This window comes from Neovison vison, chromosome 1 (assembly GCF_020171115.1).
Source record: "Neovison vison isolate M4711 chromosome 1, ASM_NN_V1, whole genome shotgun sequence".
In the NCBI taxonomy this organism is placed as follows: domain Eukaryota; kingdom Metazoa; phylum Chordata; class Mammalia; order Carnivora; family Mustelidae; genus Neogale; species Neogale vison.
Genome location: NC_058091.1, coordinates 119224499 through 119245592, shown reverse-complemented (window position 1 = coordinate 119245592; position 21094 = coordinate 119224499). Strand labels below are relative to the sequence as shown.

Genomic DNA, 21094 nt, shown 5'->3' with positions numbered 1-21094 from the left:
AGCTGGGGTCCGCAGCGTAGCGGGGGGTCGCGTGTGTGGTTAAGGAAGTTGGCCGCGGCTGCCCCCGCCCGGCGTTCGCCTCAGCGACTGAGGCACACTGCTCCGAATTCCGCTCCCGCCGGCTAGCCCCAGGCCCGCGCCTCCGGGGCTCGGTCTGCCGTGTTTCGTCCGCCGCAGCCGGGAAGCTACCGAGCAGCTTCCGGCGAGGCGGGTGTGCGTGCAGCCCTACACCCTCCCAGGGAGCGGGGCGGGACCCAGCCGCCACTGCGGGCGGGGGAGGGGCTCCTGGCGCTGCAGTGACACCCCACCATGGAGCGGAGCTTTGGGGCGGCGGGGCCCCGACAAGGTAACCTCCCCGCAGTTCCGGCTGTGCCCCCCTTACCCCCACCGCCTCCCAGATATCGGCGCTCTTCCCTGCTGGTGCTGGCCGTGCGCACCAGCCGCCCGCTCCATCCCAGGCGTGGCCGGTTAGACTCCAGTCACTGGGACCTGCGGCGTCTGCTCACTAACAGCCCTCCTTTCTCTCCAGGTCGCTTCTGATTACCCCACACCATGCCCCTCAGCCTCTTCCGGCGTCTTCTCCTTGCCGCCCTGCTGCTGGTGATTATCTGGACCCTCTTCGGGCCCTCGGGCATCGGGGAGGAGCTGCTGAGCCTCTCGCTGGCCTCCCTGAGCCCGGCTCCAGCCTCTCCAGGGCCGCCCCTGGCCCTGCCTCGCCTCCTGATCCCCAATGAAGAGGCGTGCGGGGGTCCCGGCGCCCCACCCTTCCTGCTCATCCTTGTGTGCACAGCCCCAGAGAACTTGAACCAAAGAAATGCCATTCGGGCTTCGTGGGGTGGGCTTCGTGAGGCTCGGGGGCTCAGGGTGCAGACTCTTTTTCTGCTGGGAGAGCCAGGCTTGTGGCATCCTACCAGGGAACCCCACATCAATCTGGTGCGGGAGGCAGCGGCCCAGGGGGACATCTTGCAGGCGGCCTTCCGGGACTCCTACCGGAACCTTACTCTCAAGACCCTCAGTGGGCTCAACTGGGCAAACAAACACTGCTCCATGGCTCGCTACATCCTCAAGACGGATGATGATGTGTTTGTCAATGTCCCTGAACTGGTGTCAGAGCTGATTCGGCGAGGAGGCCGTTGGGAACAATGGGAGAAGGGCAAGGAGCCACCTCTGAGAGAGGTTGACTCTGGAGATGAAGACTTGCAAGAGGGGTCCATCTTGAGACAGCCAGTGCCTCTTCTGTACCTGGGCCGCGTGCACTGGCGGGTGCACCCCTCTCGGACACCAGGGAACAAGCACCAGATATCCGAGGAGCAGTGGCCTCCTACCTGGGGCCCTTTTCCACCCTACGCCTCTGGCACGGGGTATGTGCTTTCAGCTTCTGCTGTGCAGCTCATCCTGAAAGTGGCCAGCCGGGCACCCCCTCTGCCACTGGAAGATGTCTTTGTGGGGGTCAGTGCCCGACGAGGAGGCCTCACCCCGACCCACTGTGTCAAGCTGGCTGGGGCCACCCACTACCCCTTGGACCGGTGCTGCTATGGGAAATTCCTGCTGACATCCCATAAGCTGGACCCCTGGAAAATGCAGGAAGCCTGGAAGCTGGTGGGCGGCTCTGACAGGGAAAGGACTACACCCTTCTGCTCCTGGCTCCAGGAAGTCTTGGGGATCCTGCGCTGTCGGGTAATAGCTTGGCTTCACAGCTGAGAGTGCCTGGGGCCACAGGAGTGAGGAGCTGAGGGTCGAGCTGACACCCCCTCCACCTTCTCCAGCCCAGGCCCAAGGCAGGGGGCCCTGACTGGCTGCAGCTGACCAGTTTCCTCTATCAGATGCTCTATTACTGGAGAAATCTAGGGGCCTGGCCTGCCAGCCCCTATCACGGTCGCCAGGAAGAGCAAACCAGTGCTGGGGTGCTTCTCTTCAGCTATGGCAGAGGAGGGGCATAAGCTCCTCAATAAACTTGTTTGTCTACCTCTTCGAGTACAGCGTGATCCTCACCAGGAGTCCAAGAACACAAACCTGGGGAGCCTGGAGGCTGCCAGACCATGCTGGATGGGAAGGACATTGATCGCCAGGGACGTGGGAAAGAGAGGAGGAAGGGCACTACAGAAAAAGGCTAAGGTCATGGTGATAAGATACAGGGTGGGGTAGAAGCGGGATACCAGGACCCCCTGGATCCTAGGGTAGTCCCAGGATGCGCAAAGGGAGGGGAACAGGTTCCCAGTCTAGACACATTATCCAAAAAAATAGCCATCTTCTTTAATACAAACCCAGCCCAGGAGCCAGCTGTCCCTCCCCAGTTGGGAAAGGGGTACACTACCCTCTTCTCATTCCAAGAAACAGGGTCATCTCCCCACAGGCCATCATGGGGACAAACTTGTTCTCAGGCCACCCTGGACCATGGCTCAGCGCACAAATCTGTCCAGGGCAGATGGCTGGGCCCTTGGGAGCTTGGCCTTCTCTTGCTTCTGTGGCTGTTGCGCAAGGCTCTGCCGGACTTTATCCTGGGTGGGAAGATGGAGACAGGGTGAGAAGTGGCAGGCTGGCAAGGGCAGAGGCACTAGCAGGATGACACAGGCCGTGGGATGCCTAGCCCACCCCCCAATGATCATTTACCCGGTGCTCCTTGTCCATGACCTTCCTCTTCCTCTTCACCAAGCTTGCTGTCGAGCTGCGGCCCTTCTGCTTTGGCTTTGGTTGGAAGGGAGCCTTGGCCTCGGGGTCATAGCCCTAAGCAGGGGAACAAGGGTGAAATCTAGAATGGCCTAGGGGCCAGGAACCGTGGCAGCCCCCATCTGTTGTGCCTCCTTCTGGGGACATGTCATGGCGGAGGGTGAGGAGGGGAGGAGGGCCTGAGTACTGGGGCCTGCTCCATACCAGCCTCTCTATACGCTCCTTCTTCTCTTGCTCCAAAGAGATGACATCAACCTCTGCCAGGGCTCGCGGGTCCAGACAAATGAGCTCTGCAGGTACCTAGAGGTGTCACAGAGGCACAGGAAAGGGTCAGGAGCCACAGAAGAATGACCCAAAGAGGGATGGAGGCCGTGGGGCTGCTGAGTCCCCCTCTTCCCAAGACCCCTGGGGCATGGGGGGCTTTCCCCAACCCCAACCCCACACAGGCTCATGCTCACCTTCTCCAGCAGGGCCTTCACCTCCCACTCCTGGCGCTGCTTCTGGCTCCTGTATGGATTACTCTCTAGGCCGTCAAAGTTGGGTTCAGCAGCCCCTAGAGGGATGAAGAACCATGAAGCCATAAACAGAACCCAGTCCAGCAGCTGCAGTCCAACCAAGCCCTTTGTTCCTGGGTGTCCTGAGCCAACCCAAACTTCCACCCAGAGTTCATTCACATGGATCCCATCTCCTGTCCCACTCACCGGGGACGAGCATGCTGGTGATGCCGCCACTGTGCCCCACCCCCAGCACATCTTCAAAGGGGCAGAAATGAAGGCCATGCACATGGCCTGAGAGCCGGTGGGTGAGGTAAGGCTGCTCCAGGGAGGGTGGGCTAGCCTTGCCCTGCCCTGCCCATATGTTGACCACATCACCCATGCCCGCAGCCAGCAGTCCCCGCTGGGAAAAGGCCAGATGCCCCGCTCCCTGGGGCAGGGTCCGAGCACTCAGAGGCTGGAACATCCCTCGTAGGTCAAAGATCTTCAGCTGGTGGTCCAGGCCAGAGGTGGCCATGTACCTGGTGGAGAGGGGGGTGGGCTGTTAAATGAATCTGTTGCGTGGGCCTGCTGAGCAGGGCTGTGGCCAAGTGCAGGCATGAAGTCTCGCTAGGGAGAAACAATTTTTATTTTCCTTTTACAGACGAGGAAACCAAAGCTCAGAGAAAGGTGATCAGGGTGAGTGGTAGAGCTAGAATTCAAATAAGGCCTGTCTCTTCAGTGTCTGTCCTCTTAATCAAAGGGAGAGCACACAAGCCCATCAGCCAAAGTGACCTGTTCCGCCACATACAAGGGAGCGCAGTAGCTCTGCAAAGAGAAGGACTGACAGCAATAGTCAGGGAGGACTTCATAATAAAACTGGGATTGGAGCCATTGAAGGTCATTCTCGAGGAAGCACAAGGAAGGAACAAAACAGTGTGGAGGTGAGATGGAAACAGAGGTCTGCTTTCGGGATTGGTGGGACATGTGGGTAGCAGGATGAGGAGGGGAGCACTGGCAGGGGCTCTTTAAACTCGGACTGAAGATGCAGATCTCTGACACTGCTCTCTGGCGATGAGAAACAGACTGAAGGCTGCATGGAGTTGAGAAAAGCTAAGGAAGCAGTGCCATTGTGCGCTGGAGGACCCCACCCCACCCCGTGTTTCCCTGGAAGAAGGGAGGGCCACGCTCTCCAGGAATGTGGACTGCAGCTGCTTGTTTTCAGAGATTGGGAGTGTCTATCTAGGTTCAAGTTGTTCCTCAGAGACGGAGGTTGAAGGGAGACCAGCAAGGCCGGGGGATTAAGTTTACCAAAAGGCCACGGACTCTCTTCTTCGCCTTGGCTGTGAGCCCCAGAAGAGGGGACTGAAGGGTTCCTATGAGAGGAACTAGCCCTGTGATGGGGCTGAACAGAGGCCCAGTTGGATTCTATTCCAGACACAAGACGATCAGGGCCCCAGCTCCAGCAGAAGGAAAGACCGCCAGTACTAACCAGGAATTACTGAGGGCTCCTGGGACACAGGGTCACTCCTTTCAGTCAACCCATAACCGAAGGGCACATGCTGCCTACTCTCCCCCCACACACCCACCTTTTGGATCCGCTGCACAAATACCAGCCCGCTGGCCGGAGGGCATCCAGGCTGCGCTACCATGCTTCTAAACTTCAGAAAACAGTTTAGCTCTTAGAATCTAATCCAAACCTAATGCAAGCTTCCATAATGCCTTTTTGTTTGTTTGTTTAATTTGACAGAAAGAGAGGTCACAAGTAGGCAGAGAGGCAGGCAGAGAGAGAGGCAGAACCAGGCTCCCCGCTGACCAGAGAGCCTGATGTGGGGCTCGATCCCAGGACCCTGAGATCATGACCTGAGCTGAAGGCGGAGGCTTAACCCACTGAGCCACACAGGCACCCCTCCATAATGCCTCTTAAGGCAGACAGCAAGCCTCATCTTTGCGGCCCCTGTGCCCTGAGGCGCTCCTGAGGGCGACCAGAGATAAGCAGAGGTGGGCCTACAGTCAAGGACCTGTGCTGTTGTCCAGGTGTGGACCAAATCTCAGGGAACTAAGTGACTAGGCCTTGGGCACAGCAGTACTTGACTGAAGCAGCCCAGGGAAGGCAGACCACAGCTTAGGCTCAGTGGCCCATAGAGAGCACGCTCCTAAAGCCGGCTGGCACAAATATGGAGTAAAAACAGCTGAGACAAATCACTTGGCCCCAAAGATACAACAACTATGAGAGGACCAGAGAGGGTGGGCCTGAGCAACTGGACGGTTTTCATAAGTTGATGGCTACTAGGCTGTTCCTTTTCTTGTGTTTAAAACCACTTAAAAATAAAGTAGCATAGGGGCGCCTGGGTGGCTCAGTAGGTTAAAGCCTCTGACTTCGGCTCGGGTCATGATCCCAGGATCCTGGGACTGAGCCCCACGTCGGGCTCCCTGCTCGGCAGGGAGCCTGCTACCCTTCCTCTCTCTCTGCCTACTTGTGATCTCTGTCAAATAAATAAAACCTTTTAAAAAAATAAATAAGTAAAATAAAGTTACGTAGTTTACACCACATATAGAAGATTCCCGCGCAGCAGTGTGAAAGGAGGAAGGCAGCTGTGGGAATGATCAATCTGCCAACAGCACCCAGGACACGCCAGGAGAAGGAAGAACCAGAGGCTGGAAAGTGGCTGCGAGCATCAAACATGTTCACAGGAGGCAGCGAGGATGGAAATAACAGACCTCGGAGAAAGCAGCCGGGACTTCACACAGGGTTGTGGACAGTAATGAAGTGACAGCACCAAAGCAAGTAGCATGAGCCTGGGCCTCCAGGATGCACCCGGTAAACAGCAACTTGGTTCCTGCCCTTACTGCTGGCTGAGGATGATGGGGCTGTGTAGCTAGAGGTGTCAAGTCCAATTCTGGGTGAGAGGAAAATGTGGCAGAAAGGGAACAAGCCAAGGAAGAGCAGGGTGACCTATCCCTTAACAGACACATTCGGTCTAGGGTGACAGAAGACAACTCAGCAGGAACTAAACGCATCTCCTGAGTAATCATTTCCATAAACTCCAGTCTCCTGTTTCTGTACATAAAGTAGAATACCGCACCAGGGCAGGGCCGATAGCCCCTTCATCCTTGGACCGCCCCCAGAAGCCCAGGCCCAGAGCCCAGCCCACAGCAAGTGCCCTAGAGTGCCTAAAAAAGAAACAAATTAAGGGGAACACCCACTATTCCCATTAGAGGGAACCTGGGTACAACAGAACACACTGTGTACACACATATACACACGTACACAAACATACGCCTCACACGGCACACCAGGGCAGCTGCAAACTCTCGAAGAGTAGAAATTCTGAGCAGGCCCACCACTCCTACCCCTCACATCACCTGCCAGGCCTAAAGAGAACAATCACCTTTGATGATGCCAAACCGGTGGCGAAAACCAGTGCTCCATACTCCCTGGGCACCAGGCCAAACTTGATATGCCTTAACCCGCTTTAACATTTAGGACGCCTTGGTGGCCTACAGCCCATGCCCCAAACAAATCCGGCCACCACCTACTTCTGGACAGTCCTCGAGCTCCGAATGGTCTGGCCATTTTTAAGTGCCCAGAAAAAATTCAAAAATATTTTGAAACAGGTGAAAATTTGGGGTGCCTGGGTGGCTCAGCGGGTTAAAGCCTCTGCCCAGGCAAAGCCTGGCCGGCCTCGATCCCAGGGTCCTGGGATCAAGCCCCGCATCAGGCTCTCTGCTCAGCAGGGAGCCTGCTTCCTCTCCTCTCTCTCTCTCTCTCTCTCTCTGCCTGCCTCTCTGCCTACTTGTGATCTCTGCCTGTCAAATAAATAAATAAAATATTTAGAAAAAAAAAAAAGAAACAGGTGAAAATTATACAGGAGATTCAAATTTCAGCATCTGCAGAGGCAGTTGTTTGGGAGCACGACCCCAGTCGTTCACTGGTTTCTTCTGTGGCCACTTTTGTACTACAGTAGCCTGGGAGAGCCGTCAAGACCGACATCATGTGTGGCATGTCATCTCTTCGTACCACTGTGGGCGCATGACAACTCGTGGTGACACGGTTATAACTTGACAGCGTTTAAAGTGCCACCTATCTCATCATCTGTATGAAAAGGTCTTCAAAGACAAAATAGGTAAGATCTCTCCACAGATCAAAATTAAGAGAAAAATATTTGCAAATGGGATTGCTGATTCAGAACACTAACTGTGAACCTCAGTTGAGCAAAATGTTATCCTCGAAAGGGAAACCCAATTCTTCCCATTAGTATACCTGTGTTACAAAAACACTGTATTTGGTAACTATTATATTTTGAATTTTAATGCTTAAAAATCTGTGATACTTTGTTTTCTCTTTATTCAAATACCTATACAATACACTCAAATTTTCCTCTTGGCCAGCAAAACCTAAAATCTTTACTATCTGGCTCTTTACAGAAAGAGCTTTCTGATCCTTGAGCTAGACACTCATCTCTACTCTTGGGGTGAGGAAAGTGTGTGGCACACAGAGGTTACAAAATGTATCCACACTTACATGGCCTGTCAGTGGTTAACTCCAGGATTTATTTACCTTCTTACTTTTTCTAAGTAGGGTCCACACCCATCACAGAGCCCAATTCAGGTCTTGATCTCAGGGTCTTGAGTTCAAAGCCTTAAGACCTGAGCTGAGATCAAGAGTCAGACACTTGGGGCACCTGGGTGGCTCAGTGGGTTAAAGCCTCTGCCTTCGGCTCAGGTCATGATCCCAGGGTTCTGGAATCGAGCCCCGCATCGGGATCTCTGCTTAGTGGGGAGCCTGCTTCCTCCTCTCTCTCTGCCTGCCTGCCTCTCTGCCTACTTGAGATCTGTCAAATAAATAAATAAAAATCTTTAAAAAAAAAAAAAAAAAATCAGACTCTTAACCGACTGAGCCACCAGGTGCCCCCAACGAGGATTTAAACCTAGGCAGCTTGACTGTGAGTCTGTGCTCTTAAAGACACACTGCCTTCTATATCCTTCCACCCAGCTGTCACCTCCCCAGCAGCTCATGACCGAACAAGTGACTTACGTGCCTGTAGAATCTACAGCCACAGCCCGGACTCCACCCCGATGACAGAGGATCTTTGCCAGTGGCTCCTTCATGGCTGGACTCCATAAGGACACGGTACCTGGATGTCAGGGGAGAGGAGCCAAAATTATTAACAAGCCCTGAGGTGATTACATCTGGGAAGGACAGGGTTTCAAGGCCAAGGAGTAACGAGGGAGATGAATAGGGGCAACCTGAAGGCACTTGGAAAGTACAAACATAGAAACAAAGCAGGTCTAGGTGGTCAGAGAGTCCAAGCTCAGCTAGAGACCAACCATTGCTGTGTCCGAGGTGGATGACGGCATTGTAAGGGTTCTTAGTCATGACGTCCAGCCGTCCAGCCCGAGCATTCAGAGCTGCCACAATCTTTCCCACTGACACGTCCAGGTAGGTCAGAAACCCTGTCTCTGACTGACCGAAAGAGAGACACAGAATGAGTCCTGACTGCCCTGTCCTTCTACTGGGATCCCAGAGAAGCAACGGTCTTCTCAAGGGCTGCCACCCAACCCCTGTGCTCCACAGCCACTCACAGCTGTAGCCAGGAGGAAGTGGAAAGGCAGGAACTCCAGCCGTGTGACTCGGTCACAGCGGCGGATACAGTGGAGCTCGATGCCCTGGTTGTCGTAAATGTGAAGCCAGCGATTCTGAGCAACAGCAAGCAGTGCCTCCGAGTGCAGAAACCTGGAAGTAGGGGTGGAAAGGTTCACTGGGAAAAGGGGGTTGGGGGCGGTTATTCAATGAGGAAAGGGATGCCTCACTCCTACTGACCGGATGTCCCGCACTGCCTCCATGACGTTGATCTCACACATGAGCCTCTTTGTTACCCAATCAAGGGCGGCCACATGACCCCGGTGCCCTCCAAAAGCCAGGTGTCTGTTGGGGGCAGGGGACAGGTAGAGCATCAGTGCAGAAAAGCACCCTGACCCGGACCGTGTGAGATCCATCCCACACCGGCCCCTCCTCTATATGCTCACCCTCACATGCAAGCAAATCACAGGACCCTCCCCCCACCATCAGCCTAAACATACACTGGTCCAGCCGAGGAGAGCGTGACTGATGTGGTTAGGAGATGAACCACATCCTAGTTCAAGAGACTGCTTTCCAACCTTACCTCCCAGTTGGGGAGTAATTCAGTCTGTAGGGTCCAAACTGCCTCAAGTTTAAATCAAAGTGCTGAGAGAGGAAAGAGTGCAGGAAAAAAAAAATCAGGAAAGAAATGGCTCCTTTCAGTTGTTCCCTCTTCTAATCCCCACTTCCATCTTGCTCTGCACCACCAATCCAGCCGGTGGCCCCTTTTCAACTCACCTTGGCTGCACTTGCAATATCCACAGCCTCCACAATGTCAGCCTGGCGTATCTTTGCTGTGTCCTCCCCATCCTCCCCTTCCAAAAACCTAGGAGTGAGTGCTAGCGTTGCAGTCAAACTCCCAAATATGCAGTGGGTGTACCAACATGAAAATGAGAAAGAAAAGCCCCATAAAGCAGGGCCTGGGGAGGCCCACATTGGGGTCCACTTACCCGGGTTCCTCAGCAAGCAGTAGTTCAGAACGAGCAGCTTTAATACTGATTTCCTCTTCCTCAGCCTCAGCCACCTCAAGTCGGCTTCGGGTTTTGGACTTCGAATGTGGCAGCTATAACATCGTTGGTCGGGGAAAAGTGAGCGAAGAAACAGACATTGTTTAGGGTCCCAGGAGAACCACCCAGCACCCCCCAACCCCCTCCAATTCAATCATATACTCCCGGGTTGCAACTTCTCCCCACTCTCCAGCTGGTCCTCACCTTTTTGGATTTGTCAATGCGACGGAACTTCCGAGCCACCTCCACAGGGACGGGGGCAGGGCCTGGAAATGGATCCTGGGCCTGGGGAAGAAGAAACAATCAGCAAACAGGCTAGGGTTGACCCCAATCCTCGCACCCGTGAAGCACAAGGCGACTTGTCCCACCACCTTATCAGGTCCCAGGCTTACCCCGGACACGCTCCGCTGAGGCTCAAGATTCCTCCCTTCTCGGGGTTTCTTCGGGAGCTGAGGTTTCCTGGAGATCCGAGACTTCTTTGCTATGTTAGTGTTCTTTGGCCTCTGGGGGCGAAGCTCACGATTCCTCTTCTTGTTACGAGGGGGCCCTGGGGAGGCTCCCGCAGCGGTTAGAGTGGTTTCTTCGTCCCAGTACCTCCGCGGTTTCTACGGGCACATCAGAAGCTCTAATACTCCGTAGCCCGCGCCGCGCCCCGCCCCCCGGGACCCCGCAGCTAGAAACTTCCCTTCCATCCTAGGAAGGAGACGTCTCTACCTTCCTCTTGGCCTGAAGTCTGTTCTTCTTGGGCGGCACATCCTTGCTCGGTTTGGGGGCTGTTTCCATCTAATCCACCCGAACAACGATCCACGTGCAAACTCCTCTCAGTTGTCCCACAGCCGGCTTGAAAACCCCCGGAAGTCCGTCTTCCTTTATCCATTCAGCGCCTACCAGGTCTGAAGCCTTCTAGGCGCCATCTTGAATAAGGGCCCACTCTCTCGAGGGGCGGGGCAGGCCTTGATCCAGCAATCTGGAGCAGCAGCTTATGCCGGAGTAATGAAAGAAAGGTAGTCTGGAGCTGGGGCCTAAGTAACGGTGCGCATTCTTCTTCCAGCTTCGTGTCCCCGTCTTGCCTAAAATATCCCGAGTCCAGTCTTCTGGCGGAACGCCTTTCATTAAGCCAGAACTACAGTTCCCGGCATGCGTCAGAAGACAGCTTCCGGCGCCGTCTTTTCCCAGCATTCTTTGTTTACTTCCAGGTTTAGTAATAGTGAAGGGAGAACGTGAGTAGGGTTGGGTTACGGTTGAGGGCTTTGGGGTCTTGCTGCGCCCGCCACGCCCTAGGGCCAGAGTAGAGAGCTCTCTCGGACGGGGTGAGGCTGCGGTGCTCCGGGAGGCTGCCTCTCAAGAGTGCTGTCATTTCCGCAGGCCAGGCCGAAAGGGGAGTTCGGGTACCTTCCACAGTGTGAGACCAAGCGCCCCTCTCCCGCTCCCCGCAGGCCTTCGTCCCCGCCATGGCCGAGTTAATCCAGAAGAAGCTACAGGGAGAAGTGGAGAAATATCAGCAGCTACAGAAGGGTAAGGGAGCAGGGTCGGTGCGGCCTCGCCCCAGTCCCTTCACTCACAGCCCAAAGCCAAGCCAAGAAAATGATTTTCACTCGAGGCACCGCGTGCATTTCCTTCCCCATCACAGTGCTCTTCCCCACCCACTGACCGGCCGCGGCATCCTTGTCTACTTCCTCAGCTCCATTTTCTTCTTACCAGGATTGGCGTCAGGCGGCCCATTTGAGGTTTCTAATCAAGCCTTTTTTTCCCAACCCGCAGACTTGAGTAAATCCATGTCAGGGCGGCAGAAGCTTGAGGCGCAACTAACAGAAAATAATATCGTGAAGGAGGTGAGAGAGGACTTGTGGGGGTGAGGAGGGACCTGTACTGGCTGTGGTTCTGATCACGCATGTCCCCTCCCTTCACCAGGAGCTGGCCCTGCTAGATGGATCCAACGTGGTCTTTAAACTTCTGGGTCCTGTGCTGGTCAAACAGGAGCTGGGAGAGGCTCGGGCCACCGTGGGGAAGAGGCTGGACTATATCACAGCTGAAATGTGAGTCTTTGTTCTGCCACCCTGCAATGCACCTGACACCGCTGGCGTGAAGGGGTTGAGGAGCCATTGTAGAGTAGCTCCTGGGTAACCTCCTCTTGTCCAGTTCCAGCAAACCCTCCCCCAGATGTCAGGTTTTCCATCAATGTCTTCCTTGCCTTCAGTGTCCTCAATAATAAGTCCCATGAATTTCTCATTTGCTCTGTCTCTCTTCTCTCTCCTCAGTAAGCGATATGAATCCCAGCTCCGGGACCTCGAGCGGCAGTCAGAGCAACAGAGGGAGACCCTGGCTCAGCTGCAGCAGGAGTTCCAGCGGGCACAGGCAGCCAAGGCGGGGGCTTCCGGGAAGGCCTGACCCTGTGGTGGGGGGAAGGGGAGGGGAGGGAATGAGGCAGCTCTAGGGTCTATACTGTAGCTAATAAAATGTGAAAACATCTGGCTGTTTTCTGATCAGCCACTTTCTGTCATAATTGTCTCCATCCGCTACCTGGGGCCCTTCCACTTTATTTATATATTGCGTGTATTACTCTGTCTGGTCCAAATTCTTGTAATCTCTCTGCAACAGAGTAATCCTTTATTCTTTCCTATGACTTAAAATCTGACATGTCCCAAACCTACTTCTTGCCCATATGCAACCCTTAATTCTTCCTTACCTTGGTTGGCACAGCACTTCAGGAAACCTGAGAAGAGCATTTCCAACACAGCAATTGTTGGAAAGATGAGTTTAATTACAGAACTCACAGTAACCTAAACTGAGATCTCAGGACTGAATGTGGTGACCCTCGTCGCTATGATTTGTCGTCATCCTCCAGAAAGCCCTGGCATCTCTCTTTTTTTTTTTAAAGATTTTATTTATTTATTTGACAGAGAGAGATCACAAGTAGGCAGAGAGGCAGGCAGAGAGAGAGGAAGAAGCAGGCTCCCCACTGAGCAGAAAGCCCGATGCGGGGCTCGATCCCAAGCATCTCTCTTTTTAGTCAGTCTCTTTCTAGAATTTGTTTAAATGTAGCTTAGACTGATTTAAAATCCAACATGGAATGCTTTGTGATGTTGTCAAGTCCTCCAAGTTTACACATTACCCACAAAGTTGGCCTTCCATTTCTTTGTCCTAAAATTGTTTCTTACAGATTTCCAACCGGGGGTCGTTCTTCAGACTGATTGCTTTAACTGGGTGACTAGTATTTGATGTGGGTGACAACGGAGGAGAAAAACTTAGGGAATAAAAGGACCCAGCTGGAGAGGTTACTGGGGAGGAATTCACTACTGTGAGGAAACTTCACCAACACCTCGCTTTCAGCAACAGGGACAGAAAACATTGAGCCCTTTCTTGTTCCTTGATGTCCACTTCCAGCCATCTCCCCACCCCAACTCCCAGCTGCTAGACCATATACACTGCAAGGACAGGACTGGGAAGTAAAATTTAGGTAGTGTTTTGGTTTATTATCTTAGTGTCACAGTGACAGGAACACCTAGAGTAGGAAAAGGATCTCCTACTAGAACCCACTTCTTGCCATCTTCTCTCCCCAGGGCTCAGAGCCTCTAGGCTTTTCCTCTCCCCCTCCTTATAGGCCTTTCCTTGGCCCTTGGCATGCTAGGATGTGGCCAGGAATCAGGAACTGATCCCTTTTTCCAGCACTAGCTGTGTGCTGCATTCATGGAAAGTAGGGAGGTGACACAGGTATCCAGCTTGGTTACCGAGATGACTAGTTCCCACAAAGCTGGTTCTCTCGGCTCTCTGGTGAACCAATGGCACTTCACTGCCCCAGGGTATCTGGCCACCTTTCTGGATTTCTTGCCAGTGCAACATGACCACCACCATTCAGGATGTCTCCCCACATCTGGTATGGCCACCAGGAGTTCTGCTGAGCTGGCAGGGCTTCTTCCTCAGAAGAGGGCCCGGGCAATCTTCCTCCCTGTGGCCTTGATCCTGGGAAAGGAACCCCCTCCTCCCTCACTTGGGGGAGTTCCTGAGGCAGAAGGGCTGCTGGTGAGAGCCAGTGTAGCAGTAGAGGGCCTTCGCCGTTGCCGTAAGAGGAAATCGTGTGAAGCTCCATCCATAGCATAGAAGACGTTAGCCGAGGGTGGGATGGTCAGCTCTGTGTGTTCAGAGAGGGGGCATCAAGAACAGACATAGCCATTCCCGCCACAACCACCACGAGTGGGCAGCACTCTCTTCCAGAGTCTGCCTTCCCTCATGGGCTCTGACCTCGCTCCCCTGGTAGCAGCTGCACGAGCTCGTACTCCGAAGCCACCGCGGAATCCCGATTGTTTTTCTTAAGGACACGACTGATGACACTTGGAGCCTTGTCTTGGCTTGTCACCTGGTAGGACAGGAGGCCAAAAGAGCAATAAATTGGCCATCACCTCTGTTTTCCACCCTTTCAGCTCTAACCACTGATTCCCAATCAGACATGGTTACCCGTGTCAAACACTTCAGAATGAACAGGGAAACCCTATATGGTAGCTCCCTGTACTCCACAGTGTCCAATAACATAGGGCTGCTTCCCTATGAAGAAACTGCTGTAGGTTCTGACAAACAAGCAAAATTCAAGGTGCAGCAGGTAATGCCAAGTAGCCTTTAAAATAAAATAGCTGAGGGGCACCTGGGTGGTTGACCTTCCAACTCTTAGTTTTGGCTCAGGTCACGATCTCGGTCACGAGATTGAGCCCACATTGGGCTCTGTGGTGCTGGGTGTGGAGCCTCCTTAAAATTCTCTCCCTCCCTCTCCCTCGGCCCCTTCCCACTCCACCACTTGCGTGCAGGCTCATGCGCGTGGGCTCTCTCTCTCTCTCAAAAATGAAAATAAAAAAATTTTCTAAATAAAATAGTTGCCATAACCAAAGGTCAGAACTAAAACTAGATCCTCCCCGTTGGCTATTCAAACCTAAGACAACACCCGTAGTCCCACAAGGCATCCTCCTTCACCCCCACCCCCAAGCCCGCAGCGTCCTCACCAAGATGCTCTTGTAGACACTGCCATCTTCTCCCAGCTCCATCTGGACTCGGATGATTCGGCAATCAGAGGCCCCTGGCCCAGACCCCCCACCCCCGTATCCTGTCCCCTTGGAGGCCCCCTCCGCACCCCCACTGAGTGGGGAGCCACAGGAAGCGGAGCGGCGGTGACCTCGAGAGGGTCTCGGAGAGGAGGCTGGGGGAGAGAGGTGGCTGGGGTCAGCCGGACTGTGCAGGGATGGAGTGCTCTCCAGGGCAGAGTCCAGAGATGAGACAGACGGCCACTTCATGTGCTAGGGACAAACAACATGGGGGACCAGCATGAAGGCAGAGAGGTCAAGGAAGAAAGGTTCACAAAGGCAGGGTCAGTGTTGAGGTCTGAGGTCAAGAACAGAGCTCACCTGGGCCAGCCGAGTCAGCAGAGGGGCAGGGGTTCCAGGTGCCTCATCTCCCCCCATGCTGGGGCGGTCCCAGGAGACCAGGGGGGTGGGTCCCCCAACAGAGCCCAGAACTCTGGAGTAGTGAGAGATTGGGAGGGTCAGAGGAAGAAGGGCTCTTCTCCCAAGGAGCTTCGCCAGGACACTACCCCCCAACCGCTGACTCCCTCACTCTGTCCACTGCGAGACGACCAGCGTCGGCCGAAGCACACGCGGGGCAGGAGGGTCACTGGTACCAGCTGGTTCCACCTCACAGGACACTTGATGGCTGGGAGAAGGGCCAGTGGGCAGAGGGCAGGATGTGACACATTGATCCCCACACTCAACCCAAGCCCTGGAGTCCCAACCTCATCCAGCCTATCACCTCTGGGCCTCTGTCAATGGCCGGAGCCCCTGAAGCCACCGCTGGATATCGGGATCGGGTCGGAGGTCATAGCCACGACATTCATTCTGGAGCCGCCGCAGCTCAGAAAGGACAGCGAACTCCTAGGAAGGAGCCAAAATTCAGGGACCCCTGACTCTCCCCAGTCTCCCCATCCTGGGACATAGCTAGGGCTGTCTGGCATCCAGCCCGGGCACTCCCCTCACCTTCCTCCGCTTGTCGAAATTGATGTATCCATTCTGCAAGAATACGGGGGATGGAATGAGGCCCAACCCTGTCACGGAGGGAACACACCCACCCACGTCCGCCTCAAACACACTCCAGCCACCAGGTCTCTCAGTCCTCTGCCCCTCCCCTTACTCCCCGTCACCCTGTCCTACAAGTGATGTCCATTTCACAGCTGGGCAAATTAGGGCTCAGAGAGAAGGAGGAACTTGCCCAAGACCCCAGTATCTGTTTCTTTAACAAAGGCTACATATGCTTACATTTCAAGCACGCTCCAAGCACCTGCTGAGCAGTAATTCACCCAACTCTCATAATAACAGACCCGCACAGACACTGTCGCTGCTTTCCCATTTACAGATCACTGAGACACAAAGAAGCTAAGCAACCTGCCCAAGTGACAGAACCAGGGTGCTGACAGTCTGGTTCGAGCCCTGGAGTTCTGTGCTGATGGCCTGCAGCACCTTTCTGGAAGGTCTGTCTGACCCCAAGGCCTACTCATCACAATGCACACACGAACACACACACGCCACTGACCTCCAGCTCATCCTTGGAGGCTGCATCCAGCATCACAAGGTCCTTCAAGAAGGTGCCAAGGTATGGGACCACACCCTGAGGTCAGAGGTCAGGATCAGCCACACGCCCCGCACCACCTCTGATGGCTCCACTATCCCTCTGCACTTTCCTGTCCCATGACCTCGGAGGACAAACTTAACTCCACCCCCCACCCCCTGCTATGTGTCCCCTAGCCATCCCTCAGACCCCTTCCCCACACACACTCCTTCCTCTTTCACAACCACCCCCCAGCTAGTCACTCACCCCACCCCGGGAGCCAGACCTCGGGGCCTTCTTGGAATTCGGCTCCAGAGAGGCCTGCAGCTTCACCTCCTGGTGGTGACAGAACAAGGAGGTTTGGGTGTGGGACAGGGGTGGGGACAGCTGCTAGCGCCAGCGAGCAGGGCCTCACCTGCGAGAGGAGCTCCCGGCTCTGGGAATAGTTATCCTCCTCAGAGAAAATGTGGCAGAGGCTGGAGAAGACTCGGAGGCTGTCTCTGGGGGGATGGGGGGGTGGAGGGCAATAGCCTTGAGGATGGGCCAAGCTCGCCCCCACGCCTCTTCCCAGCCCTCAGCTCCCGTCCAGTGCCCCAGACTCCCCACCTGGCTGCTTCCCCCCAGGCTGCTCGAAGCCTGTGGATGGGGCTGGACTGCAGGGCCGACACAACAGCATAAACTGAAGAGAAGTTTCGGAGCAGACGGCACTCCTATGGTGGGGCGGGGGGTGTCACAAAGGGAGGCCTGAGCTCTGGGACCTCTCTCTACACCAGGGTCCCCAACAGGGCCAAGCCTCTTTCTTACCTCTGCCACACGGATCCACTTCTCCAGGAGCCGGGCCCTCTGGGGAGGACGGAGTGGCCGAATGGTCACCTCCCCAAGCCCCTCTCCGGTTGAGGTAGCCCCCAGGACAGAGCTGACCACCGCCCCAGCCACCTTGTTGAACTGTGTGACAGTGGCTCGGACAGATGGGCAGAGGTGGGAATGTCCTGGCCGGTCTCTGTGACCCCACAGGCTCCCCAGGCACTGAGAGGGGACCAGACTGAGAAACAGCTCCTGCAGGACAGAGGGCAGACGTTAAATCTCAGAGTCAAGTAAGGTCAGCCCTCCGATATCAGGGGCGCAAGGATCTCAGGTGGCCAAGGAACTGCAGGGGCGTGGGGTTTGAAGGGTAACAATCAAGGGCAACAGGGGAAAAGTCAAAACCGAGTGGACAGAGGAGCCTGGGAGCCGGATCAGGAAGGGATGGAAGCAAGGAAAGGATGTGGAGTCAGGGAGAGGTTAGCAAGGGGGCAGGGGGCATGGGGTAAGAGGTCAGGGTCTCACCGCATCTAGCAGGGTCAGCTGTTCGGCCAAGTGGTCAGCGAGGAACACCAGGACATCCGTGGGGTCAGCAGGGGGATCGCCGGGGAGGGCCAGGGGCTTAGGAAGGTCGGGGGCCTGGGAGTCCACCCGGGACCGGAGGTTGCGGATGAGGTCAGCGCTGCCCCCCCCAACACCCGCCCCTGCTGCATACCCGGTCCGAAGCAAGAAGCTCTCAAGCCGGTCAAGCTGACCCTTGACCTCAGAGCCAAAATCCTCAGGGTGAGAGGCCAGCCAGGTTGACAGTACAGAGATGGCTACCCTGGGAGAGGGGGAAGCCAGGAGTCAGAGAGCAAGCTGCAGCTCAGCCAGAGGCATTGGTGAGGTCAGCAGCCACAGGTCACTCACCCTATTGTCCTCTCTAGTTCACCAGTAGGATGAGATTCAAGGGCTTCCAGCCTGGGAAGGAGAAGGGATCCTATCTGCCCATTTTTTCCAAACCCCCGGTGGCTTTTGGTGGGATTTCCTGGCTTCAGAAAGTCCAGACACCTCCACAACCCTTGGCCCTTTATGACCCTGACCTGTCAGCCATAAGCCCTAGCAGGGCCGGTGTGGAGGTGAAGGCCCGGTGGGTGGCCAGGAAAGCTGATGTGAAGGTCACGTCAGCCCCTGATGTCCGGGCATCCAGCAGGTGTCTGACCAGGGCCTCCAGAGTGCCGGCTCGGAGCCTTCTGGAGGAACGTGGGGGAGGTGTCGGGGCCTGGGGGAGACAGAGGAAAGTCACTGACCCTTTTTCCAACTTAGCCTCCAAATCTCTGAGGGATATCCCAGACCTAGGAGATGGTCCAGGCTTGTTAAATTAAGATTCAGAGAGGGCCAAAAACTTGACCTAAGTCACATGGCAGAGTTCAGTTCTCCAGACCTCTGACTTAGCACTCTGGCCAAAAAGCTGGGCAGAGGAAGAGGGACTGGGAGGTGATGGGTCAGAGATGAGAAGCCAGAGTCAGGATCTCACCGAGGGATCGGGAGGCCGATACTGGCGGCTTGTGACAGTAAAGGTGGCACCATCCTCTTCCTCATCCCAGACAGACACAGGGGCCTGGTGGAGTAAGGAAGGGAAGTCAGACAGTCCCACACCACCCCCCCACTGTCCCCAGCCCTCACCCCCAGGCCCTACTCCTCCCTCTGTACCCCTCACCTGTGGTGGCGGGGGACAGTACCAGCGAGTGCGAGGGGTGGGGGGGGCTGGTGACCCCAGGTCTCCCCCACTGGGGCCCAGACAGCCCCCCCCAAGCCGCCTCAGGGCCCGGTGGAGTCGAGGGGGTGGCAGTGGGGGGGCGGGTGGAACGCAGGAACCCTGGGTCTGGAGACCGCTGTAGCCCTTTCCCCCCAGAGCTGAACCCCAACACAGCCCAGAAGCAAGGTGCAAAGAATAGGAGGGAGAAGCAAGAGAGGCAGAAAACCAGAGGCAGAGGCCTTGAGAAGTTGGAACCCCAGTCACAGGCACAGCCGCAAGCTCCGCCCTCCCCCGCAGGAACTGACCAAGCCCCAGGAGTTAGTCCTTCCCCTTAGCCCCCGTTCCCCGGTCCCTCATTGCTGGGAGACCCCCCTCAAGGTGGCGGCTCCAATCCCAGTACAGGAAGGAGAAGGGGAAGTTGGGATGATGGGGGGGGGGCGCCAGCAGACTCAGAGAGTCACGTGGCCCCAGCCCCTCCCCCAACCGATCCCGAAAAACCAGCCCTGCCAGTCACCCTGCCCTCACCCAGTCTCTGGACCCAAGAGTCCAGGGCCTCGGGGCCCCGAATCCAAGTTCTGGCCCCTCCTGAGGCCCCAAATCCTGCTCCTGGCCACCACCATTAGTCCCGGAGGAATGCAGGTGACACCTCCCCCCACCCCAACTCGGCCTGGGATCTACCCTCCAAAGTCCAAAAACCTGGGCTTCCCGCCTCCACTCTTTGCCCGGCGGGAGAGGGGGAGGGGTCACGAAATCGAAGGGTTCCCTCCCCAATCCCAGAGTCAGTGGAGCCGGTTACTGTGGAAACAAACCCCTCCCCGCCAAACAAAAACAAGGAGGGCGACAGGGACCAAGACACGGTGCCCAGAGAGGCAGGCACAATCAGGCCGAAGCAGAGAGAGACAGAGACTCGCAGGACAGAGAGCCAGACGCTCTGGCAGGAACAGGGACGGTTCCTGCGGGCAGGTCCTGAGTCACACTGCCACGGGGAACCACAGAAACTCCGGGACTCCCCGCAGCGGGCAGACAGGCAGACACCCAGCTAGAGGCGCGGAAATAACTGAGGCTGGGAGGAAGAGATGAAGGGACACAGAGGCACGAGACCAAGGTGGAGAGTCTCCGAAATGTATACCTCCCCGACTTCCCACCACTCGTGTCTCACCTCGTCTTCTTCCTCCTCCTCCTCTTCCTCCTGCCCCCCGCCCACGCCCTGGCCACCTGGGCCCCCACCCTCTTCGGGGTCTCGGCTCCGGAAGCTGCTCAGCACGACTCCCCCGGGGGGACTCGTGTCCCAAAGCAGCCGCAGGGGCCGCGGGAGCATGGCCGAGTGAAGGAATCAGCGGGGTCGGGCCATGGGGGCTCCTGGGGAGAAACGGAGGGGGGTGCAGGTGGAGAGTCAGGTGGGCGCGGGGGATCGGCGAGGGGAGGGACGCGGGTAGGTGCCTAGGTGACCGTATGGGAGTCCTGCGGGGGGGGGTGGGCAACACAATAGTGGAATATGGGGATCCCTGGTGCATTTTGGGGATGGGGGGTCACGAGTACGGAAACGGGCAGGGTCACAGGGTGCTCTGGCTCTGACCTGCTCGGGAATGGTGGGAGCAGCAGGGATCCCGGGCCGCTGTTCCCGTCGGTCTCCGGTCCCCAACCGAGTCCCTGGACCGAGTCCCCTCCTCGGCTTTTCCTCACCCCCGTTACCCCCCCGCCAGGCTCCCGGGCCCTCCCGCCCTTTCCGCTCCCCCCCACGTCCGCCCGCTCCTACAGCAGGAGCCAAAAAGGGAAGGAAGTGAGGACAGGAGCCAGGGCCGCGGACTAGGGGAGCGCTGGACGTCCCGCGGCCGAGACCCAGCAACCAGGGTCCCCAGCTCCGCTGTCCTCGGGGCCCCCTATGCGGGGATACTGGGGCCCACGTCGCCCCGCACTTAATTGGAAAAAAGATTCCCGTCTCCAGCCCCCGAGGGAGGACAGGAGCCGAAATTAACATTCCCCTCCACCCTACAACACGGAGGCTAGAACTCCCGTGGGAAGCGTTTTGGGCCGAGAGGGATGGGTTACTCCACCCCGCGGGGTTACCCTCCCCACCCACACCCACGCGTGTAGAGGACCGGAATCCACTCCGCGTTTTCCGAGGAGCGCGGGGTTCCCGCCCTCTCGTAAGGGGGCGGAGCAGGAAGCCGCCACTTCCGGTTCTAGGTTCGGCTCTCCCGGGTTT

The 21094-nt window shown here is 56.2% G+C and overlaps 4 protein-coding genes across 5 annotated transcripts; 2 read left to right on the top strand and 2 right to left on the bottom strand.

The window, feature by feature from the left end:
- Positions 1–258: 258 nt before the first annotated feature.
- B3GALT4 (beta-1,3-galactosyltransferase 4) lies at positions 259–1941 on the top strand. The gene is made up of 2 exons (XM_044255485.1): positions 259–346; positions 530–1941. Exon 2 carries the CDS (start codon positions 553–555, stop codon positions 1699–1701), a length of 1149 nt encoding a protein of 382 aa, XP_044111420.1. The 5' UTR covers positions 259–346; positions 530–552; the 3' UTR covers positions 1702–1941.
- Positions 1942–2231: 290 nt separating this feature from the next.
- On the bottom strand, positions 2232–10863 carry WDR46 (WD repeat domain 46). The gene is made up of 15 exons (XM_044255480.1): positions 10485–10863; positions 10163–10375; positions 9975–10055; positions 9714–9826; positions 9502–9589; positions 9308–9369; positions 8965–9069; positions 8727–8877; positions 8472–8607; positions 8179–8278; positions 3369–3682; positions 3126–3220; positions 2872–2967; positions 2611–2724; positions 2232–2498 (listed from the first exon to the last, which is right to left on the bottom strand). Exons 1-15 carry the CDS (start codon positions 10551–10553, stop codon positions 2400–2402), a joined length of 1836 nt encoding a protein of 611 aa, XP_044111415.1. The 5' UTR covers positions 10554–10863; the 3' UTR covers positions 2232–2399.
- An 80-nt stretch (positions 10864–10943) lies between these two features.
- Positions 10944–12256, top strand: PFDN6 (prefoldin subunit 6). 2 transcript variants are annotated; one of them, XM_044255524.1, is made up of 5 exons: positions 10944–10990; positions 11136–11285; positions 11532–11602; positions 11682–11806; positions 12029–12256. In XM_044255524.1, exons 2-5 carry the CDS (start codon positions 11222–11224, stop codon positions 12156–12158), a joined length of 390 nt encoding a protein of 129 aa, XP_044111459.1. In that variant the 5' UTR covers positions 10944–10990; positions 11136–11221; the 3' UTR covers positions 12159–12256. The 2 variants fall into 2 exon arrangements, with proteins under 2 accessions (XP_044111459.1, XP_044111451.1); XM_044255516.1 differs by having other exon boundaries at positions 10950–11285.
- A 961-nt stretch (positions 12257–13217) lies between these two features.
- RGL2 (ral guanine nucleotide dissociation stimulator like 2) lies at positions 13218–20589 on the bottom strand. The gene is made up of 18 exons (XM_044255476.1): positions 20465–20589; positions 20048–20247; positions 18667–18750; positions 18233–18411; positions 18060–18110; positions 17676–17973; positions 17154–17405; positions 16956–17059; positions 16765–16849; positions 16617–16685; positions 16335–16409; positions 15782–15814; positions 15558–15679; positions 15366–15461; positions 15158–15269; positions 14759–15049; positions 14010–14124; positions 13218–13899 (listed from the first exon to the last, which is right to left on the bottom strand). Exons 2-18 carry the CDS (start codon positions 20204–20206, stop codon positions 13688–13690), a joined length of 2337 nt encoding a protein of 778 aa, XP_044111411.1. The 5' UTR covers positions 20207–20247; positions 20465–20589; the 3' UTR covers positions 13218–13687.
- Positions 20590–21094: the final 505 nt, after the last annotated feature.